Source organism: Lepidochelys kempii, chromosome 20 (genome assembly GCF_965140285.1).
Source record: "Lepidochelys kempii isolate rLepKem1 chromosome 20, rLepKem1.hap1, whole genome shotgun sequence".
NCBI lineage: Eukaryota > Metazoa > Chordata > Testudines > Cheloniidae > Lepidochelys > Lepidochelys kempii.
Window position 1 is genome coordinate 3,211,323 of NC_136399.1, and position 24,976 is coordinate 3,236,298.

Genomic DNA, 24,976 nt, shown 5'->3' on the forward strand with positions numbered 1-24,976 from the left:
CGCGCAGAGCGCAGCGGCGGAGGCAGCGAGCGGCCAGCGCCGAGCGGGGTAGCGGCGGCGCGATCCAGCCGGCCCGGGGCCGCGGGGACCCCCGGAGAGCCCCCGCCCCGGCCCCGGCCCCCGCCGCCGTGCATGCCCGGGCGGGGCGAGCCAGGCGCCGGGGAGTTGGGAGCGAGAGCGGCGGGGCGCGGCTCCAGCCAGGCCAGTAAGCGAGGGGGGCTGGCACGGCGGGGAGAGCTGGGGGGGCGGCTGGGCTGGCATGATGGGGAGAGCTGGGCGGGGGGCTGGCATGACAGGGAGCTGGGTAGGTGGGGGGCTGGTGCGGGGGGAGCTGGGGTGGGGGATTAGTGCTGGGTCGGTGGCTGGCGTGGGGGGCTAGTGCTGAGGGGCTGCTGCAGCAGGGAGAGTTGGGGGGCAGGGGTTTGGCATGGGGCAGAAGCCTGGGGGCAGGAGGCGCTTGGGCTGGCGCTGCGGGAGTGGGGAGTCCGGGCTGGGGGGGCGGAGGCCAGAGAGTGGGGAGCTGGGTCTGGTACTGGGGAGGGAAGCCTGGGGCAGGAGGGACACAGGATGGCATGGGGGGGGTGTCTGGTTTCCCTGACAATGGACCATGGAGGTCTCCCGGAATCCGGGAGGTCGTGGAAGCTGTTGCCCCATCCCCCCCATGGCCTGGTGCCATATTTGCCCCTCACTCTCCAGGTGCTGAGACGTCTCCTGGGGGGCTGGCTGCCCCGCTCCAAAGTCAGGCTGGGGGGGGGAATCTCAGGACAGTGCCCCCCACGTTGCTGCTCAAAGCTTCCTGATGGGATGCTGGGGAACGTGGATGGGGGAGTCCCTGGGGTGGTTCCTTCCTTCCCCATTCAGGGATGGAGCTGGGGACCCCGCCCCCCGCCCCGCATTGGCACATCCCTGCCATACAGCCCCAGCGCCATAGCGGTTGGGGTGCCAGGGCAGCACCCTATGTGGGCATTGTCCCCTGGGGGGGAAGAGGCTGGGTGCGGGGGGCGTATCCCAGGCAACCCCCCCCCGTGGGTGGTGGGGTGACCCTTCCAGCCTTGTGCCCACCTGTCTGGGGCCTGCCGCTGCCGCTGGGGGCCTTCTCTTGGCTGAAGGAGAGAGACCCCCCCCCCCATTGCACTGTAGTGGGACTGGTGGGGGAGGGGAGATCCTGCCGATCGGGATCTCCAAGAGCCAGTTGCCAACTGCTCTGGCTCCGGGGGCTGCAAAGGTGCCGGATTCGGAGGAGTCCAGCTGAGCTCCCAAGGCCTGTGTGCCGGGGGAGGGGAGCGGTGCTGATCACTAGAGGAGCCCCCAAAACGCTGCACCAAGAATGCCCGTTGCCCTGAATCCATGGACATCTCCCCGGAGCCCGCGGGAAACAAAGGCAGGATTCTCTGTGCGGGCACGGGGGTGCCACTTAGTGGGGTCTGGGTTACACTGGGAGAGTGTGAAGGAGGTGCTGGGTGTAGTGTGGGGGGCTGGCCGGGTGCAGTGGGGGGTGCAGCCATGCAGTGCCGGGAGGTCTGGGTGCTGGGTGCAGGGAGGTTGGGGGTGCAGTGTGGGGTGCAGCCATGCAGTGCCAGGAGGTCGGGGTGCTGGGAGGTTGGTACAGTGCCCCAGGCTCTTACCATACACCGGCTGGTGCCCTTCCCTCTCCCGAGGGCTGGGTCGGGGACCCCGACTCTCCCAGCTGTGGTGAACTCGGGGTGGTGGCTGGGTCTCCATTCACCTCCCCCATGCCCTGTCCTGGCACTGACGCCTCCTCTCCCCCTCCCCCCACAGGCCTGCCCCACGCCATGGCCCTGCCCCGCACCCTGGGCGAGCTGCAGCTGTACCGGGTGTTGCAGCGGGCCAACCTGCTCTCCTACTACGAGACCTTCATCCAGCAGGGCGGGGACGACGTGCAGCAGCTGTGTGAGGCGGGCGAGGAGGAGTTCCTGGAGATCATGGCGCTGGTCGGCATGGCCACCAAGCCCCTGCACGTCCGGCGCCTCCAGAAGGCCTTGCGGGAGTGGGCCTCCAACCCCGGCCTCTTCAGCCAGCCCATGGCCTCCCTGCCCGTCAGCAGCATCCCCCTCTTCAAGATCTCCGAGACCGGCGGGCGCAAGTCGCTCAGCAACGGACACGCCAGCCCCGGCGAGGCCGCGGGCAAGGGGGGCAGCGGGCTGGCCACGCCGCCCGCCCGCAGCCCCTCGGAGCCGGGGGAGAAGCTCTCCCCCCTGCCCGCCCCGCAGTGGCCGGGGCGGAGCACCCCGGAGTCGGAGGGGGGCGGTGCAGAGGAGGACGGGGGGCCGCCCCCCTTCTCGCCGGGGGCAGGGGGGGAGCCGGCCCCGGAGCAGCTGGACCCGGAGCTGGCGCGGACGGTGGCGGAGAGCGTGGAGCGGCTGCTGCAGAGCTGTCCGCGGGGGGGCGAGCCCGAGCTGCGTGCCCTCCTGAAGCTCAACAAGAAGCTGGCCAAGGCGGTCGGGCACATCTTCCAGCTGGGCGACGGGGACCGGCGCAAGGAGGAGGAGATCCGGCGGCACAGCGCCATCTACGGGCGGGGCGAGGCCCGGCGCCGCGACGGCAAGCCGCTCACGCTGCATGAGGTGAGCCACGGGGGCGGGGCAATGGCCGCGGGCAGTGCACACCACTGGGGAGGGGGGCTTGGCAGCAATGGGGGCCACAGGGGAGCCCTTGCCCAGACCCCCCCCGCCCCCAAATGCAGCCACCTCTGGGGTGGGATGGCTCGGGAAGGGGAATCCTGTATCCGACTGCAGCAGTCCGTGGACAGTGGTGAGAGCAGCGGGGGCTGGCAGCCAGGACGCCTGGGTTCTATTCCTGGCGTCTTGCCGGCCCTCCCTCTATGTATCCATCCCTGGATCCTTTTATCTTGCCTTTGGCCTGTCTCTGCCCCGTTCCTGTCTCTCTGCCCCTCCCCGTGGTGTCTCGGCTCCTGGGGCCCCTCCCGGGGCCCGTGTCTCGGCTCCCACGCTAACGGCCTCCCTCTCGGGCCCCGCAGCTGACCATCAACGAGGCAGCGGCTCAGTTCTGCCTGCGTGACCACACGCTGCTGCTGCGCCGGGTGGAGCTGTTCTCCCTGTCGCGCCAGGTGGCCCGGGAAAGCACCTACCTGTCCTCGCTCAAGGGAGCCAGGTGAGCTGGGCCCCTCCCGTGGGGCCCCTGGGCCAGGCGGGGGGGAGCAGAGCGTGGGGTGGGGCCAGCAGGGAGGGTAGTGGGGTGCAGAGGAGTGGGGTGGGGCCCGGGGGAGGGCAGTGGGGCAAGGAGCTGGGCACAGGGGACACCAGGCTGCGGGGAGGCTGCTGCAGATTCCTGCCCCCAGTGCCCAGCGGAGCTGCCCTGCCCACTCCCTCTTGGGGGGAGGGGGGGCATTGGAAGCCGCCTTCCTCAGCCTCCTCTTTCTCCCCTCTGCCCCTGCCCCCCCCACCCCCCGAGCCAGCCGCCCACCTGCCCTGCAGCCCGGCCCCCGAGTTCCTCTTTCGCTTTGGTCATTTTCCATCTGAGCCACCGCGTCCCGGGGAGAGCAACATCAGAGGCGCCCCTGGGACGAGGCTGAGAGGTGCCCAGGAGAGGCCATGGGTGCTGGGTTGCAACCCCCGCCTCGCCCTGGATGAGCCGGCTCCGGCCCCGGGGCTGGTCCCTCCCTCCCGCCCCCGAGGGAGCGATGGGTGGCCGAGCCAGAGGAATCCCGGCATTGGAACAGCGCTGTGGCCCGTCGGCTCCGGTACCCCCCAGCCCCGGGCTGCGGGGTCTCTGCCTGCCCCTCGAGCTGGGGTCTGAGCCCTCCTGCCCCAAGGGGGCTCCCGGCGGTGCCGCCCGGCCCCTGACTCTGCTTGTCCTGCTGCTTCCGTGCAGGTCGCATCCGGACGAGAGCGGAGCCGCGCAGCCCAAGAAGCTGAAGCAGGAGGTGGGTGCTGGGCGGGTGGACGCCCGTGCCTGTGTCCCGGGGGTGCCGCTGGGCTACGTGCGGCTGAGCGCCAGGCACGGGGGACGACAGCTGGCTTTGGGGGCGCAGGAGCAGCGGGCGAGGGAGAGGAGCTGGCACTGGGGAGGTGGGTGTCACCCTTCTTCGCCAGGGTCTGCCCCAGGCTCTGAGCTGCCTGCTGGGGGATTCCCAGCCCACGGTGCCATCCTGCCCCAGGCCCAGCCGGGGCCCCAAGCCGTCTTGGTGCATTGCCCTCAGGACAGCGTGGCCTGGGCCCCGTGCCCACGTGGGCTGGGGCCGGCTCCCCCCCATCCCGGCTCCCTGGGCCTGCAGACCCGGCGGCGCTGCGTGAGCTCGGACCCCCCCCCCCCCAGCACCCGCCGCTCTAACCGCCCCCTCGCCCCGCAGGTGGGTGAGCAGAGCCGCCCCGAGCTCCTGCAGCTGCCAGGGGGGTCGGAGTCCTACGCCCCCCCGTACCGAGCCAGCCTGGAGGAGGACGCGGCCAGCCTGTCGGGAGAGAGCCTGGATGGGCATCTGCAGGGTGAGTGGGGAGCGTGGCTGGGGGGTGGGGGCTTTGTACTGATTAACCCCGTCAGCCCCACAGAGACCTTCCCCAGGCAAGGGCACTCGCCCAGACCCAGGGCAGGACGCAGACAGCCCTTGCGTTATGGGGTGTGGGGGGCAGGGTGCCCATGCATCTATCCCCCCATAGCTACTATGGGGAGGCAGAAACTGCACCCCCTGGCACCTATCTGACTCCTCCCCCGCCATGGGGCCCCCTGACCCAGCCCCCCACTGACACGTGTTTCTCTCTCTCTCTCTCTCTCTCTCTCTCTCTCTCTCTGCAGCCGCGGGATCCTGCCCCCGCCTCACGCCGCCCCCCAGTGCAGCCCCCGACCTGCCCCTCAGCCTTCCCCCCCACGGGCTCTGGAGCCGTCACATCCTGCAGCAGACGCTGATGGACGAGGGGCTGCGCCTGGCCCGGCTAGTGTCCCATGAGCGGGTCGGGCACCTCAGCCCCTGTCTGCCGGGCAAGACCCCAGGCCCAGGTGAGCTGCCCCCACCAGCCCCGCTCCCGGGAGGGGTGAAAGAGGGTCATGGGGTCTGCGCCCAGGAGGTCAGAGGTGGGATAGCGGGGGTGGGGAAGGCTCCTTGGGGTGGTGCAAGGCTGGGGGTGGGGGGAAGAGGGTCAGCCCCGCCCAGGGTTTATACCCAGCCAGCTCAGGACTATGCAGCCCTGGAGAGACCAGGTGTGCTTGGGGCTCAGAGGTGGGGAGCCCAGGGCTGGGCTAGCAGGGGCTGCGGGTCAGGAGTGGGGGGCACCGGTGGAGCTGGGGGGCCCGGGCCCAGCTCTGTTGTTTGCTCTTCGTCTCACCAGTTACTGAATGGAAAAAAGAAACAATTGTGGAAATTCCACCCCCCCCCGTCCGCCCGCCCGCCCAGACAGGAGAGGAAGGAAGCGGGGGCGGGGAGGGGGGGGCGGACGGGGGCGGCTGACGTCCTGGGAACCCCAGTGGAACCTGTGGGGGTGGAGGGAGGGTGTTTCCTCCAGAGAAGGCTGCTCCAGGGGGGGTCGATCCTGGGGGCAGTTGCCCGAGGGGACGGGGCCCTCAGGCTGACCCTGGCCCTGTCTCCCTGCAGAGTTCGAGGACGGGCTGGCGGAGGGGGGCCCCCCGGCCCAGGCCGAGTCCCGCCGGAGCAGCATCAAGGTGGAGCCGGAGACCAGCCGGCAGTGAGCTGCGGAAGCCCCCCTGGTTGGGGTGTGGGGCCTACAGCGGCTCCCCCCCTCCACTAACCAAGCAATAACCACAGGACTGGGGCAGGGGAGAACTGGTGGTCTCTCCTGGAGCCGGAGCATCCCCTCCCCGTCTGCCCCCCAGAGAGCCAGGCCTGGGGGCCCAATGCCCGTGGGCACCGGGAGGCTGGCCACAGCTGGCCACCACAGCAATATCTCCGTGCCCAGGGAGAAGGGAGGGTCTGTGCCCGCCCGTGCCCGCAGGGAAGGCGCAGTGCGGTTAATGTAACCAGCTGGTCACGTTCCGACTGCCACCAGACGGCCTGGAGCTCCAGCCCCCTGCAGCCGCCCCCTCCAAAGCCGCCCCCTGCCCTCACAGCTGGCTGCTTTAGCCCTGGGTTTTCCCCCTAGCCAGCTCCCCTTTCCCCCACCACGGGGGTGATGTGAACTTTAACTCTTCAGTTCCTGGATGTTTTAAGGGGGGGGTGACCTACACACCCCCCCCCAAGAGGCAGGGAGAAGAAAGGAGCTGGGGGGGACCCCAGGAAGAGGGAAGAGCTGTTGCAGGCAAAGCACAAGACCAAGGGGGGCTGAAGGGGCCCGGACGTGATCCTGGGGGGCTAGGAGGAGGTTTCTGAGTTCCGAGGGTCTGGCCTAGCCTCCCCCAGGAGCAATGGAGGGGAACCAACCTGCCGGACTGTGGGTGATGGGCCGGGGCTGCGGGCAGGGAGGCTAAGCCAGGCCTTACCTTCCAGTCCTAAGGGCACCCCACCTCCCCAAAAAAATTTCCCCTTCCACCACTGCCCCACCACTCTGCATCTCCCACCCCAAATTCACCGGCCCAGTGGTGTCTGAACAGAGGCGATCGTCCCAGGCTGCAAGACCCCCTCCCCCCACCAAATCTAACCCCGTCCCTGCTCCTGCCTCGCCCAGACGACCACTCCCGCTGGGCTGGGGAGGGGGGAACGTGCTGTCTTTTGCACACCAGCACCAACCCCCCCCCCGCATAACACACCCAGCATCAGCTGTATCCCCAGCCCAGGGACTCCGGTGCTGGCTGTTTGCACACAGCACAGGGTAGACAATTCCACCCCCCCAACCAGGAACCCTGCCCCAGCCCCCAGCATGGAGGGCATTGGGAAGGGGGGGGATTTAAAGGGACAATCAGGGTACCCCCCCCATGTCACCATCACAGGGGTGGCAGAACAGATTAAAAAGCCACCTGGCTGGCACAACGGCCCAGCTATAGAGCAGGGGGCACCAGGGAATGATGGGGGAGGGTCCCCTCAGAACCAGTGTCACTGCCCCCCGCATATTCCACAGGAGGCTGTTCCCCTCCCTGTGACTCGCTGGAGGGGGGCAGGCTGCACTTTGGAGCCCCTGCTGGTGACGCACCCCTCCCCAGTTCCTAGCAGCACTGGTTTGAGACCCGTTCACGCTCCCGTAGGCCGAGGGCTTAGAGCATTAGTGACTTTTCCTTTGCAACGTGTACAGTAGATTATTTATTTTGTTATTTTGGAATAAAACTTTATTTTATGGCTTAATCTCCTCCCCGCTCCCCAACTGCGAGGTGGTGGTGGGGTGGGCGGCAGAGCACAGGGTGCAATAGAAGAGGGGCGGCAGCAAAGGTGGGGGGCAGGGCTGGGCTAGCAGGGGGCTGCGGGTTAGGAGTGAGGGGCACTGGCCGAGCTGGGGGGGCGGGGAGCCCAGAGCTGGGCTAGCAGGGGGCTGCGGGTCAGGAGTGAGGGGCACCAGCAGAGCTAGGGGTGGGGGGAGCTCAGGGCAGGGCTAGCAGGGGCCTGTGGGTGGTGGTGGGGAAACTGAGGCAGAATCTCTTTCTATAGCATTTAGTAGCATCCCTCTTGGGGCACATGGAGCAGGCCAACATCCAGCTCTATCCTCGGCCAGGCTGGGGCCTTTAGGCCGGACCCTGGGCAGGGCCTGTGAATTGAGAGGGAGGAGGGTCAGGCCCCCAGCAGGGGGTGGGCAGGGAAGGATAGCGGTGAGGTACAGGCCCTTTAAACCAGCGCCCAGCCCCCGCTGAGCCTTTCCCCTGCCCACCCCTGCTCCTCCACCAGGGCCCTGGTTCTGCCCCCCCAGCTCTGGAGAAGAGGGTAGGGGGCGTCTGCTGCATGTCTCTCCCCGCTCTGCCTGGCCCATTGCACCGCTGGGGTCCTCTCTGATCACAGGCGACCAGCCACAGGGGGCCCCTCATGTGGGGTCCAAAGCAAGGGGCAAGCTGGGGTGGGGGTGTTGATCCCTAAGGGTGCTACCCAGGCCCAGAGGGAGTCAGACCTCACTGGGGGAAGGGAGGTCTGGCTGCTCCCCCCAGCCCCGGCTGCTCCCCCAGCCCCAGCTGCTCATGCCCATGGCCTTCCACAGGCTGCAGAGATGGGGCGGGGGGGGCACACAGCCAGCCAGAGCTCACCCCCTGCCACTGGGCACCCCTTGCCCCTCCCCCTCCGTGGGGGGAATCAGCACCCCCACAACATGCCCCCCCTCCCAGGCTGAAATCCAGGCCTCCCAGAGCCCCTCTTCCAGTGTGTGGTCCTTTCCCACTCCACAGCTGCCCAGCTGGGGGTGGGGAAAAGGGGGGCTGCCCCTGCTGCTGTGCTTGCCAGCCCCAGGACGGGGTTGCGGGGGGTTCAGCGTGTTCCATGGTGCGGCGTTTGTACATGGCTAACACAAGGCAGTGATGGGGGGGGCAGTGATGGCTCCCAAGTGCCACACCGCTCCCCCACACCTAGCAAAGCCCCCAAGCGCAGCTCAGCCCCAGACTCCAGTCCGTCTGGGCCAGGCCCCGAGAGTCCCAGCTGAGACCACCCCAGCCCCTTTGCACGTCTCTCCTGGATGGGCGCCATTCTCCAAAGTGTCCAGCAGGGGGCACCCCTGCAGCGAGGTCACCAGCTGGGGTTGGCCATGGGGTCGCTGTAGCTGGGGGGCTGGAGCCCCTCCTCCATCTGGGCCTCGTACAAGAGCTGGGTGATCTCATCCTCCGAGGGCAAGTCCACGTTGTTGCCCAAACTGGCCAGGAAGAGAACAGGATGTGCGTTGGGAAGGCAGCCACGGCCCAGCCCCCTGTCCCACCCTCCCCGCGCCTCCGGGGGCACTTACCTCGTCGCCAACAGCTGGGGAGGGGCCGGCAGGAGGGGCCTGAAGGGTGAGATATGGCGAGCGGGCGAGAAGGGGGTGATTTCCGGCATCTCCTCGTCCATGGGGTCGGGAGACAGGTCGTCCAGGATGAGGTCCCCTGGCAAGTACCCGTAGGGCAGCAAATCCCTGCGGGGCACGGAGCAGCCGGTGAGAGGGAGCCGGGGGAGATGTGGGGGACTTGCAGGCTCGGGGCTGGGTGGGAGAGAACGGGACACAGGGCCTTTCCCCTCTAGGGGGTGCCAGCTCCCAGCTGACCCCAGGGTGGGGAAGGAGACCCAGGGCCTTTCACCTGTAGGGGGCGCTGGCTCCGATCTGGCCCCGGGGCAGGGATTGGATGGCTCAGGGAGGTGGGGAATGGGACGGGCCTTTTGCCTCTAGGGGGCGCCAGCTCCCTGGTGGCCCCAGGGCGGGGGGGACTCTGGGGCAGGGCTGGTCTAGGGGGCTCTCCCAGCAGGGGGCTGGCAGAGGCGGGGGCCGGTTGTCTTACGGCGACAGAGGCTGGCAGCTGAAGGCGACGTTGGGGCCGAGGGGCAGCGCGGTGGCCGGGGTGCTCACGGGCGCTGGGAGGAGCGTCGGGGGGCTGCGGCAAGGACAAAAACGGGGAGTTTGTAAAGGGGTGCAGGAGGCGGGTAAGGCAAGATTAACCCCTTGCTCTCTGGGGACCGGGCGACACCACTGCCCCCTCAGCAAATGCCCCTGAAAGGTCCTAGAGTGAAACCCTGCCCGGGGGGTCAAGCCCTCCCTCGCTGCAAGCTGTACTGGCTGGCTCGGGGTGGGGAACGGGGCACGGGGCCTTTCCCCTCGAGGGGGCATCAGCTCCCATCTGGCCCCAGGGCAGGGATTGGCTGGCTTGGGGCAGGGGGAAATGTGGCCTGGGGCCTTTCCCAACAGGGGCACCAGCTCCCGTCCAGCACCACCAGGGTGGGGGACTGTCTGGCTCGGGGGCGGGGAATGGGGCATGGGGCCTTTGATAACCCCAGGGCTGGGTCTGGCTGGCTGAGGGCAGGGCAGGGAACTAGGATTTGGGGTTTTTCCCCTCTAAGAGGCTTGAGTGGATGGAGGAGCATCAGGCTGGCCTGGAGAAGCTGCCGGAGCAGGTGCATTGGCCCTGGTTTCTCTCGTACATTGCACACGGACTCTGTTGTCCCTACAGGAAGACACAGAGCTATGCCGGCCTTGCCTGGTCCCGCCGGCATCTGCCGCCCATGCCCTACGCAGCCCAAATCGGCACCGCCCCCCCCTCCCCTGAGCAGCCCGGCCCGCTGCGTGCGGAGCGGCCCACTGCACCCCAGAGCCTGGTGTGGGCGGCACGGCACCTACCTGTGGAAAGGAGAGGCACTGGGGATGCCCATGCTCATGCTGGCCTCCTCGGGGGCGTGGAACTGGGGCAGGACCATCTGGGCAGGGAACGCAGAAGAGCTGGCAGCAAACACAGATGCACACGGCCTTAGCACTGGGTCAGAGTCTCAGGGCCCCCCCCCCCAGGCCACTCCGGCAACAACCCCCCAGCGTAGGGGGCATGGCTGGAGCACACAGCATTATGGTTATTCTCCACATGCCTAGGTCAAAGAGCCTAAGTTAGAGCAGCCCTGGGGCTGCTCTAATTGCCCCAGGGAGCGACCCAGCAGCGGGGGGCACAGGCTGAACCACAGCCTCTGGGGCTGGATGCCGCAGGGCGCTGGTCTCTCGCCCGCGGCCATCTGGGGTTAACACCTGGCTTGGGTCCCCTCTTGGCACAAGCTTGGCTGGCTTCATCCAACCCGTGGGCATGAAACGGCAGCCCGACCTGCTGGCCCCTGCTCCTGGGGCTGACATAGCGACCGGGCACTTATTGAAAGCAGCAGGGTGGGCGCTGGGATCTTACCGCATGTCAGGCAGGTGCAGGTGGTCCATGGGCTGCTCGGGCGGTTGCCCCGGCAAGCTGTATATATTCGTAGGGGCGGGGGGTGGGACAGCTTGGGGAGACTCCTGGGGGGCCAGCTTCTGATCCCTGTGGAGACACATCACCACCGTTCATGGGAGTGGCACGACGGGGGGGGCAGAGAGACGGGCAGCGAGAGGGGCTGTCAGGGCCTCGGGGGGCACAGGCAGAGACTTTGGTACATGCTCCACCCTGGCTCTGCCCCCACTCCGCCCCTTCCCCCAAGGCCCCACCCTCACTCCGCCACTTCCTGCCCTCTCCCCCAAGGGCCCCCCCCCCAGCCACTGGCTCCTCTCCACCCTCCCCGGAGCGTCTCCCACCAGCGGCCGGCCCCGGGCCCCCGGGAACAGCTGCGGCACACAGCCTGGGGCAAGGCTGCCCACAGCCCTCCCCAACCTACCTTTCACTTTCCACCGTCATCTTGATGGCAGTGGAGACATAGCCTCGGCCATCCTTCCCCATCTGCTCCTCTACGGGAGGAAACAGCAGTTGAAACTCCTGGGAGCCAAACCCAGGGAAGCGGGGCGGGGTGGGGGGCGGTCGACACACTCTGCGACTTCAGCTTTGGGTGGGGAGGGCCACGTGACCTCCTCGGCCCACCCAGTCGCTTGTGGGCTTTATGTTTCGGGGCTGGGCCCGGCACTGCTGCACTGATCCTGCCGGCGGGATGCCAAGCCGACGGGGCCCGGGGCCGATCCGCTGTGGCAATGCCCCCATCGCCCCCGCCGGGGCACGTTGCCCAGGCCTGGATTTGATCTTGCCCCCTTTCGGGGGCCTACAAGGGACGGGGGCAGATATGGCTTTGCAGTCACCCATCCCATAGGCCCAGCTGCAGTTGCAGGGGGTGACCCCACAGCAGCAGGGGGGCCAGGAGCCCGGATAAGGCCCTGGAGGTGCCCGGGGGTGCCCCAGAGCACCGGGGCGGCCCCTGGACACTCACTGTTGTAGTGGCTCCCAAACACCTGGTCCTTGGGCTGGTTGGGATAGAGGTTTCGGAGCTGGCCCAGGTCTCGGATGCGGTCGCCCAGGGAGCGGATGTGGAGGTCCTTGGCGGAGAAGGGCTGGATGTTCTCCACCTGGCTGGAGCCTGGGGGGGGGGCACAGCGCGGCGGCTCAGAGTGGGCGGGGGGGCCCCAGTGCTCCGGGGGCAGCACAGGCTGGGGCCCTGCCCCTTACCCCTGTCCTGGGGCTCAGCTCTCCTGCTCCCTTCATGCCCCCCCCCAACTCCAGCGAGCACCGAGCCGGGGGGGGCAGGGCAGGGGGCACCCCCTCCTACCGTCCTTGCCGCGGATGACGTGGGCGATGGTGATGCCGCCAATCTCCGAGTCGCTGAACCGCAGCAGGAAGGTCCCGTCGGACTCCGGGCCCAGCAGCTTGCTGACGTACTGCTTGCTGATGAAGCCGACGATGAGCCTGGGGGGGGAGAGGGGTAATTGGGGGCGGGGGGAATGACATGGGTGGATGGACAGACCAGAGAGCAAGCTGTAACCTCTGCTGAACTCCACCTGCCCTCTCTGGCCTCCCTCCCCTCCCATTTCACTGGGCAAGGGAAACGGGAGGGGCTAGGGGTCAGGATGCCTGGGTTCTATTCCTCGCTCTGGGAGGAGAGTGGGGTCTCTTGGTTAACGCGGGGGGGGAGCTGGGAATCAGGATGGCTGGATTCTGTCCCCAGTACAAGGAGGGCAGCGGTGCTTAATAGAGCAGGGGGCTGGGAGCCAGGACGCTTGGTTTCTACCTTGGGTCTTCCACTCTTGAGGTGAACCCCTACGTCCCCTCCCATTCAGTCTTTACCGGGGCAACCCCGAGGCACCCACCTGTCCGACCAGTAGCTTTTGAGGCACCTCTTGGTGAGGTCGAGGACCCCGTCAAACCACTGCCAGAAGGTGAATCCCCGGCCAGGCAGGATCTCCTGTGAGCAGCCGGAGAGAGGGAGTGAGGCTGGGTCCCCAAGGGCAGAGCCTGCCCCCCCTCAGCCTGCCCTGGCCCACCCCCGCCCCTCACCTTGTTGAACTGGGCCCAGGAGACGCTGCGGTTGTGGAAGTCCTCGGGGCTGGCGCTGCTGTTGTTGAAGATTTTCTGGGCCAGGAAGAAGTAATGCTCCGGCAGCAGTCCCTTGTTGGTCTGCACCTCCGCCATGAACCGCAGGTTGAGGGTCTCGCACATCTTCTCCCAGGGTACCCGCTCGGCCACCACGAATGGGACCCGCTCCTGCCCCAGGGCATGGAGGGAGGGTCAGGCACCAGCCCCGGACCCCTGCCATACCAGGAGGCGGGCCGCTGGGGTTCCATGCTCTCGGGGTGGCCACGTCTGGGCACCAACTGGCCCAGACCCCGCAAGCGCTTGGCAGCCAGCGAGTTTGGAGTTAAACTCTCCTCCTTGTTCATTCATTAGTGGGGAGCAGCCCAGCCAAGATCAGTGAGTGAACCCAGAAGTCCTGGTTCCCAGCCCCCCAGCTTTAACCACTAGACGCGATTCCCCTCCCAAAGCTAGGGATAGAACCCAAGAGTCCTGACTCCTTGTCCCCTTTGCTCTAACGACCGGAGCCCACTACCTTCCCAGTTCTGGGTAAAGAACCCAGGAGTCCTAGCTCCCAGCCCCCACTGCTCTAATCACTAGCATCCCATCTCCCAGCTGTGGCAACAGTCAGCTGAAGCAGCCCCGACGCCACGCCCCCCTGCTCCCCACACTCACGAGCTCGGAGAAGGCGTTGTCCCACAGGACCGTTGCCTTGGCATTGTTGTCTTGATTCCCGTGCACAATGACCACAATCGGCAGAGACAGGGCCTGGAGGGGGGAGCACGGAGCGCTGGCCCGTCACTGGGGGGCGGGATGGGACCCCCATGCCCACCCCAGCCATGGCATCAGGCTGGGTGACGGCCCAGCAGGAGCACAAACCGGCACCGGGGTAGGCACAGGCCCCAGGTGGGGTCCGTAGGGCTCAGCGGCACCCCCCAGTGGTGAGACTGGGCAACGCCAGCTGGGGGCGAGAGCTCGGGGTCGGTCTGTGTCCAGCAGCCTCGGAGGAACAGACCCGACTCCCGGCCCACAATGCAAATGGACCCAGGCGTCCTGGTGGGGACCCCCCAGCTCTGCTCCCTCCCCCACCCCCGCCGCCAGGGTCCAGGGGCAGGACAGGGAGCCGGGAGCCACCCTCCCCCGGCACACCAGCCCGGTACCTGCAGGTGGAAGGCCAGGTTGCCGGGACCCAAGGTGACATCGGTGCTGAAGAGCGCGGCGCATTTCTCCTCCGTTACTGACTCGGAGCCCTTGCGTTCGCAGCGCTTGATCTTCTTCAGCAGCTGCCAGGACAGAGAGAGAGTCACCCCAGGGCCTGCAGCGACAGGGTCCCCCCAGCAAGGGGCGCAAGCTCCTTCCCTTGGCGTTACCAGAGCTCCTGGCACCCAGCTCTGCCGGTGCCCCTCACTCCCAACCCACAGCCCCTGCCAGCCCAGCCCTGGGCTCCCCCCTACCATGCCCCTCACTCCTGACCCACAGCCCCCTGCTAGCCCAGCCCAGCCCAGCCCAGCCCTGGACTCCCGCCCAGCTCTGCCGGTGCCCCTCACTCCCGACCCGCAGCCTCCACAAGCCCAGCCCTGGGCTCCCCTCATCTCAGCTTGGCTGACGCCCCTCAGTCCCAATCCACAGCCCCCTGCTACTTCTCCCTTCCCCCAAACTGCCCTGGTTGACTCTTGGGCCCAAGCACCGGCTTGTCGTCATGGGGGAGGGGAGGGGGGGTACCCCTGCCAGACTCACCATGTTCTTGAAGGTGGCGCAGGACGTGGCGCTGGTGGAGTTGATCTCCAGGGCGACCGTATTGTGCACGATCTCCCCCGTGTTTTCACTGGAGCAGGGAGAGGGAGGGCGGTCAGCGAGGGGTTAATGGCCCCCGGAGGGTGGGGCAGGTCGTACAGTGGGGGGGCGGGGCGGGGAGAAGGAGTTTTTCCCCTCTCCCGCCACCCAGGCAGGATCAGCTCACCTGAGCGGGTTGCCATAGCCGCCGAGGGCCAGCTCCCGGGCCTGCTTCTCTGTCACCATGTCGGCTTTGACCACGAAGGGCTTCGCCGAGGGCTGGAGCAGCCGGGGGCCCAGCAGGAAACGTACACTGGCCTGGAACTTGGTCTGGGTCTTAAGCACCTGAGGGGGCTGCTTCTCCACCAGGAAGGAGCTGGGGTGGGGGCAGAAAGGGGGTCAAGGGCTGCCCATAGCTTGGCCAGAAGTAGCCACTGACACCGGTGCGGACGCAGGAGCTGATAGACTGAAGCTCCCGGTGTCCTGGCCCCGGAGCAGGGTCCCCACAAGGCTGAGATGTTAACCCCGCCCTGGTCCGAACTGTCCCAACCTCCCAAACCCACCCTGTTCTGCTCCGAGCCCCTCGTCCCACCTGAGCCAGATTAGAGCATGGGGCTGGGGCCACGTTCGCCCTTCTGGCAGGGGAGGCAACAAGACTGGATGGTTAGCGCAGGGAGCTGGGACCCAGGACGCCTGGGTTCTATCCCTGGCTCTGGGAGAGGACTGGGGTCTCGTGGTTAGAGCAGGGGGCTGGCAGCCAGGACTCCTGGGTTCTATCCCTGGCTCTGGGAGAGGAGTGGGGTCTAGTGCTTATAGCAGGGGAAGTCATCAAGTCCAGCCCCCCTGGCATGCTACTGCCCCCCCTGCCCCGCAGTACCTTTCAACCAGGGCACTCAGCACCGTGTTGAGCCGCTCCAGGAGCCGGGAGAGCAGGTCGGAGCCCAGCTCCCCGCCGACCGCCACCACCTGCTGCTGCAGCTGGAAATAAATGTCCACCAGATTCTCGCACCTGCCGAAAAAGCAGCCGGGCAGGGGACATGTCTGAGCCGACGAGGACGGCCCAGCTACCGTCCCCGAGCTGGGGCCGGAGTCTGGTCTGTGCCGACGGATCCCACCCTGTCTCAGGAGCGCCACCTAGTGCCCAACAGACCAGGGGCTCTGGGAGAAAGGCGGCAGCTGATCTCTCTGCATCTCAGCTTGACCCCCCCGCAGCCCTACCACCACCATGGCCGGAGACCAGTCCAGCCAGGAGCCCTTCCCACCCCCAGGCAGGAGAGAGAGGGGCTCGGATCCCAGTGGGGCCGCCGGCAACTGGGAGAAGGAGGGGATCTGTGCCCCCTCTGGAGCCCCCAAGAAGTGGGGAGAAACCCCTCTGCCACACCCCAGGCTGTGAGGCTCGGCTCCCCCCATCCTCTGGGGCTCACCTCTTCTGGAGCGGAGCCAGGTTCTCCTCGAAGACAGCCCCGTTCCCCGCCAGCTGCTGCTGCCGCTTCCAGATGTGGAGCCTCTTCAGCACCTGCAGCTTGGCGCCTTCCAGCTCCTTCATGGCCTCCAGGATGAGAGCGGGCAGATCCTGGGGCGAGACAAGGCGGGCGGCTTGCTGGGGGGGGAGGCGACGAGCCGGGCGGATGGGGCCCGGTGCGGTACCTGGCACCCCCTGCCTTGGAGCAACGCGTGGGCCTGCCCCCCACGGCAGCTGAGCCCGGCGGGATGAAATGGGTGAGGGACGGAGCAGCTGACACAAAGCCACCTTGGCCTCCTGCCCCACACGCGCATCCTGGGGAGAAGGAGGGCATGGTGCCCTGGCCGGCCCCCATCTCTGCCCTCCCCACCAGGCCTCAGCGGAGGGGCCGTCACTAGCGAGGATATGGCTGGCTGCGGTGTCCCCACCCCCGGCCCCGCATCCACTCACACACCAGCTGACTGTGTAATGCAGCTTCCGGCCTCCTTTGCATCACCGCAGCAGGAGACCAGCTGCTCTTTGCTGACAGCTTCCCAAAACTGCAACTGATCACATGTAACCTCCCCCCTACCTCCCCCTGCCCCCCCCCACGCCCCTCGACCCTAACACCTTGCGCCTCCCTTGGGAAATCCAGTTGCTTTGCATCCTCCATCCCTACAAGCGACCGGATCTGCACTCACCGGTCGGTCCAGCTACCCCAGCTTCAGCCCCCTCACCCCATTTTCAGCCTTGTCACACCCCAACCCCAGCCTCCATTACTCACGTTCCCCTGGAGTTTCCCGTCTGTCTTCATCTGGGACTCCTGCAGACTTGTCTGCCGGCAGGCTGCGGGAGGAGGAGTGGTAAAGCCCTGGTTAATATCCGAGCCCAGAAAACAAACTGCCAGGGGGCTGCTTCCGGATTCCCCCCGCCGCCCCGGCGCAGCGGGGCTTCTGGGTCCCCAATCCAGAGGGAGAGCAGTCGGTCGCAGCTCTAGCTGGAGCAGATCATGCTGTCCGCTCAGGACAGTTCCTGGGTTCAGTCCCCAGCCCAGGCCCATGATCCCCAGCGTCATGCAATTTCTAGCAGGAGAAGGAGCTGGGGCGTGAACCCTGGAAACGGGAGACGAGCGGGATGCCAAGAAGATACTGAGCAACCGGAGGGGAGAGATGGCTGGCGAGAGGGCAGCGGGTGCTGATGTGGGGGTGGATAAACGATCCCGCAGCCACGTCGGGGCCGTGATTTTCAGTGCCCTGCGTGTCAGGACCGCACCGCGAGGGCTCAGCCCTGCAGAGGGTCCAGGCCACAGTCGAGGCCCCGCGATCGGTGTCTTTGGGCAAAGTGACAGGAGAGAAGCCGGCTCCCAGCTCTGAGGGGGGAGGAGGGGACGTGTCTGGGGGCAGGCCACGGGGCGGAGCGGGATTGAAGGGAGACAGAGAGCAAATGGAGCTGAAGGGCCCCACGCCCAGGCTGGGAGGGAGCCCCTGTCCCCATAGCGTGGAGGCCGAGCTGGGCCGGGGGCACATTTCAAACCAGGCAGGGCAAGCGGTGGAGGGAACAAACCCAGCCCAGGCCCAGATGGGTCTAGTGGGGCCTGTCCAGCCGTTGCCATGGCGATTGCATAATTAGCCTGGTCACTGGGGTTTGTGTCAGGGAACCGGGGTCAAGGTCAGAGCTGGGGAGACACGCCCCGGTGCACCGCCCCCGACTCCACCCCATCTGCACACCTCCAGCCCGCCCACCCTCTGTCGTCGAATCCCCTTCCAGCCCCTCCCAACTCCGCCCCCTTCACACCTCCAGCCCCGCCCACCCTGTCGTCCAATCCCCTTCCAGCCCCTCCCAACTCCGCCCCCCTTCACACCTCCAGCCCGCCCACCCTCTGTCGTCGAATCCCCTTCCAGCCCCTCCCAACTCCGCCCCCCTTCACACCTCCAGCCCCGCCCACCCTGTCGTCCAATCCCCTTCCAGCCCCTCCCAACTCCGCCCCCCTGCACACCTCCAGCCCGCCCACCCTCTGTCGTCGAATCCCCTTCCAGCCCCTCCCAACTCCGCCCCTTCACACCTCCAGCCCCGCCCACCCTGTCGTCCAATCCCCTTCCAGCCCCTCCCAACTCCGCCCCCCTTCACACCTCCAGCCCGCCCACCCTCTGTCGTCGAATCCCCTTCCAGCCCCTCCCAACTCCGCCCCCTTCACACCTCCAGCCCCGCCCACCCTGTCGTCCAATCCCCTTCCAGCCCCTCCCAATTCTGCCCCCCTTCACACCTCCAGCCCCGCCCACCCTGTCGTCCAATCCCCTTCCAGCCCCTCCCAACTCCGCCCCCCTTCACACCTCCAGCCCCGCCCACCCTGTCATCCAATCCCCTTCCAGCCCCTCCCAACTCCGCCCCCTTCACACCTCCAGCCCCGCCCACCCTGTCGTCCAATCCCCTTCCAGCCCCTCCCAATTCTGCCCCCCCTTCACACCTCCAGCCCGCCCACCCTCTGTCGTCGAATCCCCTTCCAGCCCCTCCCAACTCCGCCCCTTCACACCTCCAGCCCCGCCCACCCTCTGTCGTCGAATCCCCTTCCAGCCCCTCCCAACTCCGCCCCCTCTTCACACCTCCAGCCCCGCCCACCTTCTGTCATCAAATCCCCTTCCAGCCCCTCCCAACTCCGCCCCCCTTCACACCTCCAGCCCCGCCCACCCTGTCGTCCAATCCCCTTCCAGCCCCTCCCAACTCCGCCCCCTCTTCACACCTCCAGCCCCGCCCACCCTCTGTCATTGAATCCCCTTCCAGCCCCTCCCAACTCCGCCCCCCTTCACACCTCCAGCCCCGCCCACCCTCTGTCATCGAATCCCCTTCCAGCCCCTCCCAACTCCGCCCCCCCTTACACCTCCAGCCCCGCCCACCCTGTCGTCCAATCCCCTTCCAGCCCCTCCCAACTCCGCCCCCTCTTCACACCTCCAGCCCCGCCCACCCTGTCATCCAATCCCCTTCCAGCCCCTCCCAATTCTGCCCCCTCTTCACACCTCCAGCCCCGCCCACCCTCTCTCTCTCCAATCCCCTCCCAGCCCCTCCTAACTCCCCTCCCCTCTTCACACCTCCAGCCCCTCCTAACTCCTCCCCATCACTCCTCCAGCCCCTCACCCTCTCTCACCTCTGGTCCCGTCTCCCTTCTGCTTCCACCGTTCCTGGAGCACCTGGATCTCCCCGACTCGGTGCTGGAGCCTCTGCAGGTCCAGCCCAAACTTCAGTTCCTCCTGCCTGCGGTGGAAGCTGAGCGGCAGGTGGCGATCCTAGGGGAACAGCAAAGGGGGTGGGGGTAAAACATGAGCCGAACGTCCCCCCCACGAGCCCCCCTGTGGTGGGACAACCTCCCCATCCCTGCAGGGAACCGGGTCCTCCACCGGGCTCCTGCGGCTTTTTAAGTTCTGATGCTTTGGCGTCAGGCGCTTCTCTGGGACAGCAGCACCTGGCAGGAGGACACGGAGCAGCTGGAGGGGCTCATTTACCCAGAGGTGAGCGATCATCCCGCAAACCACATGGCCCGAACCGCTGCTGGCTGTCCCATGGCTGCAAGACCCACGTGGGACCAGCAAGGAGACCACAAGGCCCTATGTAATTCAAGCAGCATCTACCTAGCCGTGCCCCCGCAGTCCCCTGGGAAATCACCTTGCACAGACCCCTACACTGGCCAACTGATAGGCCAACAGGGCTGACCGGCACTGATGTGCCCTCCATCTAGGGCCCAAATCCTCCCCAGCCAACATACAGGCCGACAGACACCACCAGCTGCCCAGCTATGGAGGGGCCGGGAAAAGCTACAGTACAGGCTGGGATGGAGGACAAGGTGCAGTCGTTTATCACGGGTTTGTGCCCGCACAGGTGTGAGTCACTGACCCGTTTGAGCAAGGCTGCTCTCTCGCCCTCCAGAATTCCTTTCACGACTGCCACCAGCCTCAGCGGGTCTCTCCGATACGTATTCTGGAATGGGAGGGCAGGGGGACATGGTTAATATTAATAGAGGGAGAACTCCCACTCTCCCCCTGACTCCGGCACCCTGCATCCTCAGTCACACTTGTGCGAATTGGTGCAAAACAGCATCTGCTCGTGGGCACGAATGGAAAATTCCGTGGCTGCGGGTATAACGGCAGCTAGGTGCCCACAGGTCTTTGTCTCCCCCAGTAGTGCATCCACAGAGAGGCTCATAAAGCCACTATAGACACCCATGCTTCAAACAGCAGAGGCTCAGGGTTTGACCCCTGTAGGTTCAAATTAGGCTGTAGGCCCATGTGGGTTGGTTACAGGGTTGGGTGAGAAATGGTTTTCCCATCCCCCAGGAGTTTGAGGTTTCAGAATTTTTCCTCCACCCCAAAACAGGACAAAAATTCAAAATCTTGAACATCTTTGCAAACCAATAATCCAGAAAAAAAAAACAAAAAAAAAACCAACCCTGGAGTGGCTCAGTCGAAAAGTTTCATTTCAACAGCTTGAAAATGTTTTGTTTTGATTTTGTTCGTATAAAATAACCAAAATGGCAAAAGCAAAAAACTTGTTTTGAATCGTGGGGAAAATTTTTTTAAAAAACTGTCTTTTTGGCAGTTTTTTGAAAGCAGGAGCTTTGGTGAAACAATCCCCTTTCTCGTGGGCAGTTTCTGTTCTAAGGAATTGACGTTTTCTGACCAAAAAGCATTTCAGTTAAAAATTCCTGATGTGCTCCGGCTGGTTTTTTGACCAGCTCTGAATATTCCTAAGCAGCTAAAAATCAAAACAGAAGAGTCTGTCGTAAAAGTTCCAAGATTGGCCACACAGCAGCTGTGATTTTAAGCTACTCTAGACTCTGCTATTAGCACTGAAGTACTCCAGGCATGTAACGTAGATAGGGCTAATATTTCAAAATATATCTTCAGAAAAGCCCCGATCCTTTAAGGAAAGCCCTGTGTCCATGCACTGCTCATGGCCCAGTCAGGGCTTAAATTTGTTCCAGGGAAAAGGATAGTTTGATCCAAGATTTAATCGCCTCTTTGTATTTAATAGAACTTAATGATTTTTTTGGTGGGAAAATTTCAAAGATTCTTTTTTTGTTGTTTTTTAAATTTCCTAGCAGGAAAAAAAAAGCAATTTGATCGACGAAAAACCAAAAACCTTCCAAGTTTTCAGTAAAAAAAACCCAAAACACACGCTGGATTTTGAGAGCCAACCCCTCCCCCCCCCCGCAACATTTTAAATAAAAGCAAAACAAAAAATCCCACAAATTTTTATCAAAAAATTGGACGTCATTAAAAAAAAAAAACCCAAAACCAAGAGTGTCACCCAAAATGCAAATTTTCTGAAAAAAATATTTGCTTTGCCCCAAAAACGTCATTGGGGGGTGGGGGGGGTTGTAATATTGGCTGTAATACTTGATGCTGCACTGGGAGGTGCTGTTGAGTGTGAATGTTAACCAGTGTCTGGGACCAAAGCCATGGAGGGAGGGGGTTGGCTGGGGGGTTATAAGTCGAAATAAATAACCCTAACCCTAACCCCCCACTCACACACAGCCTCCGGGCCATACCTCCAGGTTACTGACGTGCTGGAGGACCTGACGCTGCTGCTCGTTGCCGCCAGCAAGGCCACGGACCTTTTCCACCATGGTGGAGAGCAGCGCGCCGGCCGCGCTGATGCAGAAGGAGTCGGTGCCGGTGATGAACTCCCTGGCAGCGGAGGAAAGGGCAAGAGAGAAAGGGAGGGAGAGATGAACGAGTGCAGACGTCCCGGCCTCCTCTGGCCAGCCCAACTGGGAGAACCGAACCTCGACTGGGCTGTCTCACGACTTCGGGGGCCCAGCTTGGGATTTTCTGAGCGGGAGACGCTGCTCCACTCCTCCAGGAGGAAGGAACCACTTGGATTCCTCCTGCCCTGAGCTTGTGCAGACAAGACGGGAGGCCCAAGAGAGGCTGGGCAGTGGGGCGTTTGTCGTAGGGAGCGAGGGGCGCGGGATGGGCGTTCCCCACTCACCACGGCTGGTTTTCCAGCCAGTCCGCCAGCAGACTCCGCAGGTCACGTGGGAACTCCCCGAAGAGGCCACTGAAGTGCTCTGGAGGCATGTGGGAGACGAGGCTCCACAGGGACATCTTGGAGCTGGCCGCCTATGGGGCTAAAAATAGATAGGAGAAGGCGGCGTGAGCCAGGCCTCCAACTATTCATGGTTAACCCCTCAAGCCTTCCCTGCAAACGACCCGAATCCCTGGCGTCTCCCTCAGGGACCTCTGGAAAGAGCAGCATGGCCAAGTGGAGAGAGAGTATCCTGAACTAGGCCTCAGGAAACCGGGGCTCTATTTCTGGCTCTGCTGCTGGCCTCCGGAGTGGCCTTGGGCAAGTCACTTCCCCTCTCCGTGCCTCAGTTTCCCCCCATCTGTGAATTGGGGGACAATGCAACTGACCTCCTTTGCAAAGTGCTTCAAAGAGAAGAGCTCAGCATTGTTATTATGTGCCGGGGCCAGTGACAAATTATAGAGAAAGAAAGAACGGGTGACCCGGTCGTTATACTGCTAGACCCCGGTTCAATTCCCTGCTCCGCCCCTGCATGACCTCATGTGCCTCAGTTTCCCCATCTCTACAATAGGGAGAATAGCACTGCCTCACTGGGGAAGGTTGTGGGGATAAATACCTCAAAGTTTGGAGCTCAGATACTACAGTAATGGGGGGGGGGCAGAGAAGTACCTAAGACAGGTTATTGATTTTAAAGTCTAGGTCAGAGGGAGTTGGGGCATGTGGGGCTGGCAGCACATCTGTCCCATCTAGCCCTGCTTAGCTGTCCCTGGGATCACCCTATCAGCTCAAGGGCCGGAAAATCATTTCCAAAGCCTGTTATCCCTGTCCACCCCCATCCCTTGCACCAGTTCTCCCTTATCTCCCCCAGCGTGGGAGCATCCAGCCCCTGGGGAGTGCCCCCCTCCCCGCGCCGCACACCATCCCAGCAACACTTAACAAGCTGATGGGATTCATTGACACGAGATTTCTTGGAACTCAAGACCCTTTATAGAACAGGAGCTGTAATGAGAAGAGTTGTGGCCGGGCTATAAATCCTCATGCTCCAGGACAAATGCCGCCCTCTAACTTCTGGAGGTCAGGAAGAAACCTCCCCCAGAGACAGGTTATTCTATATCTGCTTCCTGCAGAGGTTTCTTCACCTCCCCTGAAACCTCAGGTCCTGGCTTCTGGTGGAGACAGACAGATCAAGGATCCACTACAGTCTTGCATCCTTGTGTCCCCTTATTCCTTCCAGGGTCCAGGAATGGGGCAAGTTCTGCTGTCGGTTCCCAGCAGGGAAATCCCGCCGGGGCCCTGCAACAGGACTCCCCGTTTGCAATGAAAACCAGACACACTTCAGGCCAGATCCTCAGTTAGCGTCGATCAGCTTCACCACCGCTCGGTTTCCATAGAGCTGCTCTGGTTTGCACCAGCTCCTGATCTGGCTGTTATTTCTTCCCCTCAAGACAGATCTTTTGCACGTCGCTGCTCGGAGGGGAGGCAGCGAGCGGAAACCCTGGCAGGATTTTGCTCCTTCTGGGATCCAAGCCAAGGAGCGGCTTTTGGCTTGGGCTGCATGCGAGAGTGAGCAGCCAGGGGCCCCCGGAGATGGCAACCAAGGGCCCGGACTAGTGACTGTTACCAAACAATAACAGAAGCAAAGTACGAGAAGAGGTGGAGTTTGCAAAGGCCTTGAGGAGGCAGCGGGCAAGGCCAGGAAACCAGACCAGGATTACAACATAAGCAGCATCTCGGAGGAAACAAACAAAACCAGCCAGGCTTGCCTGCTTTGGGGAAGTGGCTTTGTGCGTCTGACAGGGGACGCTGGCAAAAACCCAGGGCCTTTTTCTCCCTTCTGCTGGCATTGTCTCCTACGCTCCTGCCGAGCAGATGGAAAAGGCTTCTGATCTGCTAGCATTTGCCACCCACTTTGCACGCCTTCGGCCGGGGGCGGAGGGGTGGGGAGAATCCACGTGTGGAGAAGCCACTTAAGGAAGAAGCAAAGCCCTTAAATCTCACCTATCTCCTCCGGGGCTCGCTGAAATCAGCAGGGCTCAGCCCTCACCCACTCCCCTCAGCGTAAAGCTGGCAATGCCGCTGTCCCAGCGCGAGCTGGGCCCGGGGATTCCTGAAACAGGTTAATTTTTGACCAAGGGATACTGGCTCGAATGCAACATAGTCTGATCATTTCAATCTCCCAATGCTGATAAGGCTCAGCCTACAGGAACGGAGCCAGTGCATGCTGGTAAATACCCGCAGGTTCGCCCCAGCGATCTCCTCCCACTTTGCAGAGCTTGATTCAACACGGACGCTGCGCCATGGGCCTGGCAGTGGAGGGTAGCTCTGGCCGTGGGCCCCCCCATCTACCTCCTATCACGTGGGCCCGGGGGGGGCAGAGAATAAGCTGTAGCCCAATCTGTGCCAGCCAAGCCAGCTCTGCCCTGTGCACTGGGGGTGAATGGGAGCCCAAGAGCAGGGCATGGTACAGAGCCCTTATGTCAGCGCCATACCAAGGAAACTTCCAGCACTGACGGATTCTCAGATGGCCCTGCCTGTCTGGAGTGGCGCTGAGGGGCTTCTGAGTGAGAATCAGAGTGTGTGGTGCCCAGATACCATAGGGATGCTCAGGATGTAAGAACCTAAATAGAACAAAAAGGGGAAAAAAGATGGGTATCTTGCTCCCCGGCCCCCCGAGAAAGAGCCAGTCCCCCTCCATTTAAAGCTTACATGTGCATGCATAGGGCCGGGTTACATCATAGTCTAGACCCCAGAGTCCCAGGAGGGATCAGAACTTCAGCATTCTGTTTCTGACCCTCATGTGGGCGAAGAAAAGCTAGAGAACAGGACCCAAGTGGAACCCATCCCTACCTGAGTTTGCAGAGAGCCAGAAACAATAGCTCCACCATGCTTAGCTTGACTCTAAAAGCCACGGCCACACCAATGAAAGGTGGGGTTATGGTGCAGGGGCAGGACCACAGTGTCCCCTCCAAGTGTGTTGTACCTAGGACCCAGAGAGCCTCA

At 64.0% G+C, this 24,976-nt stretch overlaps 2 protein-coding genes across 7 annotated transcripts in view; one reads left to right on the forward strand and one right to left on the reverse strand.

Annotated features, from left to right (window-relative positions):
* Window positions 1-7,201, forward strand: NAB2 (NGFI-A binding protein 2). 3 transcript variants are annotated; one of them, XM_073318803.1, is made up of 7 exons: window positions 1-205; window positions 1,780-2,585; window positions 2,999-3,132; window positions 3,853-3,904; window positions 4,331-4,463; window positions 4,771-4,971; window positions 5,564-7,201. In XM_073318803.1, the coding sequence occupies exons 1-7, from the start codon at window positions 133-135 to the stop codon at window positions 5,656-5,658; spliced, it is 1,494 nt and encodes a 497-aa protein (XP_073174904.1). In that variant the 5' UTR covers window positions 1-132; the 3' UTR covers window positions 5,659-7,201. The 3 variants fall into 3 exon arrangements, with proteins under 3 accessions (XP_073174904.1, XP_073174907.1, XP_073174905.1); XM_073318804.1 differs by having other exon boundaries at window positions 136-201; XM_073318806.1 differs by lacking the exons at window positions 4,771-4,971; window positions 5,564-7,201 and having other exon boundaries at window positions 3,853-4,049; window positions 4,331-4,422.
* Window positions 7,130-24,976, reverse strand: part of STAT6 (signal transducer and activator of transcription 6) — a 23,312-nt gene continuing 5,465 nt past the window's right edge. The window contains exons 1-22 of one of the 4 annotated variants that reach the window (XM_073318802.2): window positions 23,975-24,419; window positions 21,941-22,079; window positions 21,498-21,636; window positions 19,844-19,927; window positions 19,101-19,239; window positions 16,746-16,807; window positions 15,945-16,093; window positions 15,398-15,529; window positions 14,708-14,896; window positions 14,485-14,572; window positions 13,908-14,030; window positions 13,423-13,515; window positions 12,733-12,939; window positions 12,546-12,640; window positions 12,008-12,144; window positions 11,672-11,818; window positions 11,132-11,201; window positions 10,675-10,800; window positions 10,131-10,229; window positions 9,298-9,390; window positions 8,772-8,936; window positions 7,130-8,681 (exon numbers count right to left, since the gene is read on the reverse strand). In XM_073318802.2, coding sequence (XP_073174903.2) covers window positions 8,558-8,681; window positions 8,772-8,936; window positions 9,298-9,390; window positions 10,131-10,229; window positions 10,675-10,800; window positions 11,132-11,201; window positions 11,672-11,818; window positions 12,008-12,144; window positions 12,546-12,640; window positions 12,733-12,939; window positions 13,423-13,515; window positions 13,908-14,030; window positions 14,485-14,572; window positions 14,708-14,896; window positions 15,398-15,529; window positions 15,945-16,093; window positions 16,746-16,807; window positions 19,101-19,239; window positions 19,844-19,927; window positions 21,498-21,636; window positions 21,941-22,056 — 2,577 coding nt within the window. In that variant the 5' untranslated portion in view covers window positions 22,057-22,079; window positions 23,975-24,419 and the 3' untranslated portion in view covers window positions 7,130-8,557. Of the gene's footprint in view, window positions 8,682-8,771; window positions 8,937-9,297; window positions 9,391-10,130; window positions 10,230-10,674; window positions 10,801-11,131; window positions 11,202-11,671; window positions 11,819-12,007; window positions 12,145-12,545; window positions 12,641-12,732; window positions 12,940-13,422; window positions 13,516-13,907; window positions 14,031-14,484; window positions 14,573-14,707; window positions 14,897-15,397; window positions 15,530-15,944; window positions 16,094-16,745; window positions 16,808-19,100; window positions 19,240-19,843; window positions 19,928-21,497; window positions 21,637-21,940; window positions 22,080-23,974; window positions 24,420-24,976 lie in introns of those variants that run through there. The other 3 variants (XM_078849728.1, XM_078849730.1, XM_078849729.1) reach the window with 3 other exon arrangements.

Excerpts from the sequence above, each read along its gene's own strand:
- NAB2 (XM_073318803.1), top strand. The coding sequence starts at position 133 with ATGCCCGGGCGGGGCGAGCCAGGCGCCGGGGAGTTGGGAGCGAGAGCG. Across the intron at positions 206-1,779 it reads GCGCGGCTCCAGCCAGGCCA|GCCTGCCCCACGCCATGGCC; the intron begins GTAAGCGAGGGG and ends CTCCCCCCACAG. Across the intron at positions 3,905-4,330 it reads CCAAGAAGCTGAAGCAGGAG|GTGGGTGAGCAGAGCCGCCC; the intron begins GTGGGTGCTGGG and ends CTCGCCCCGCAG.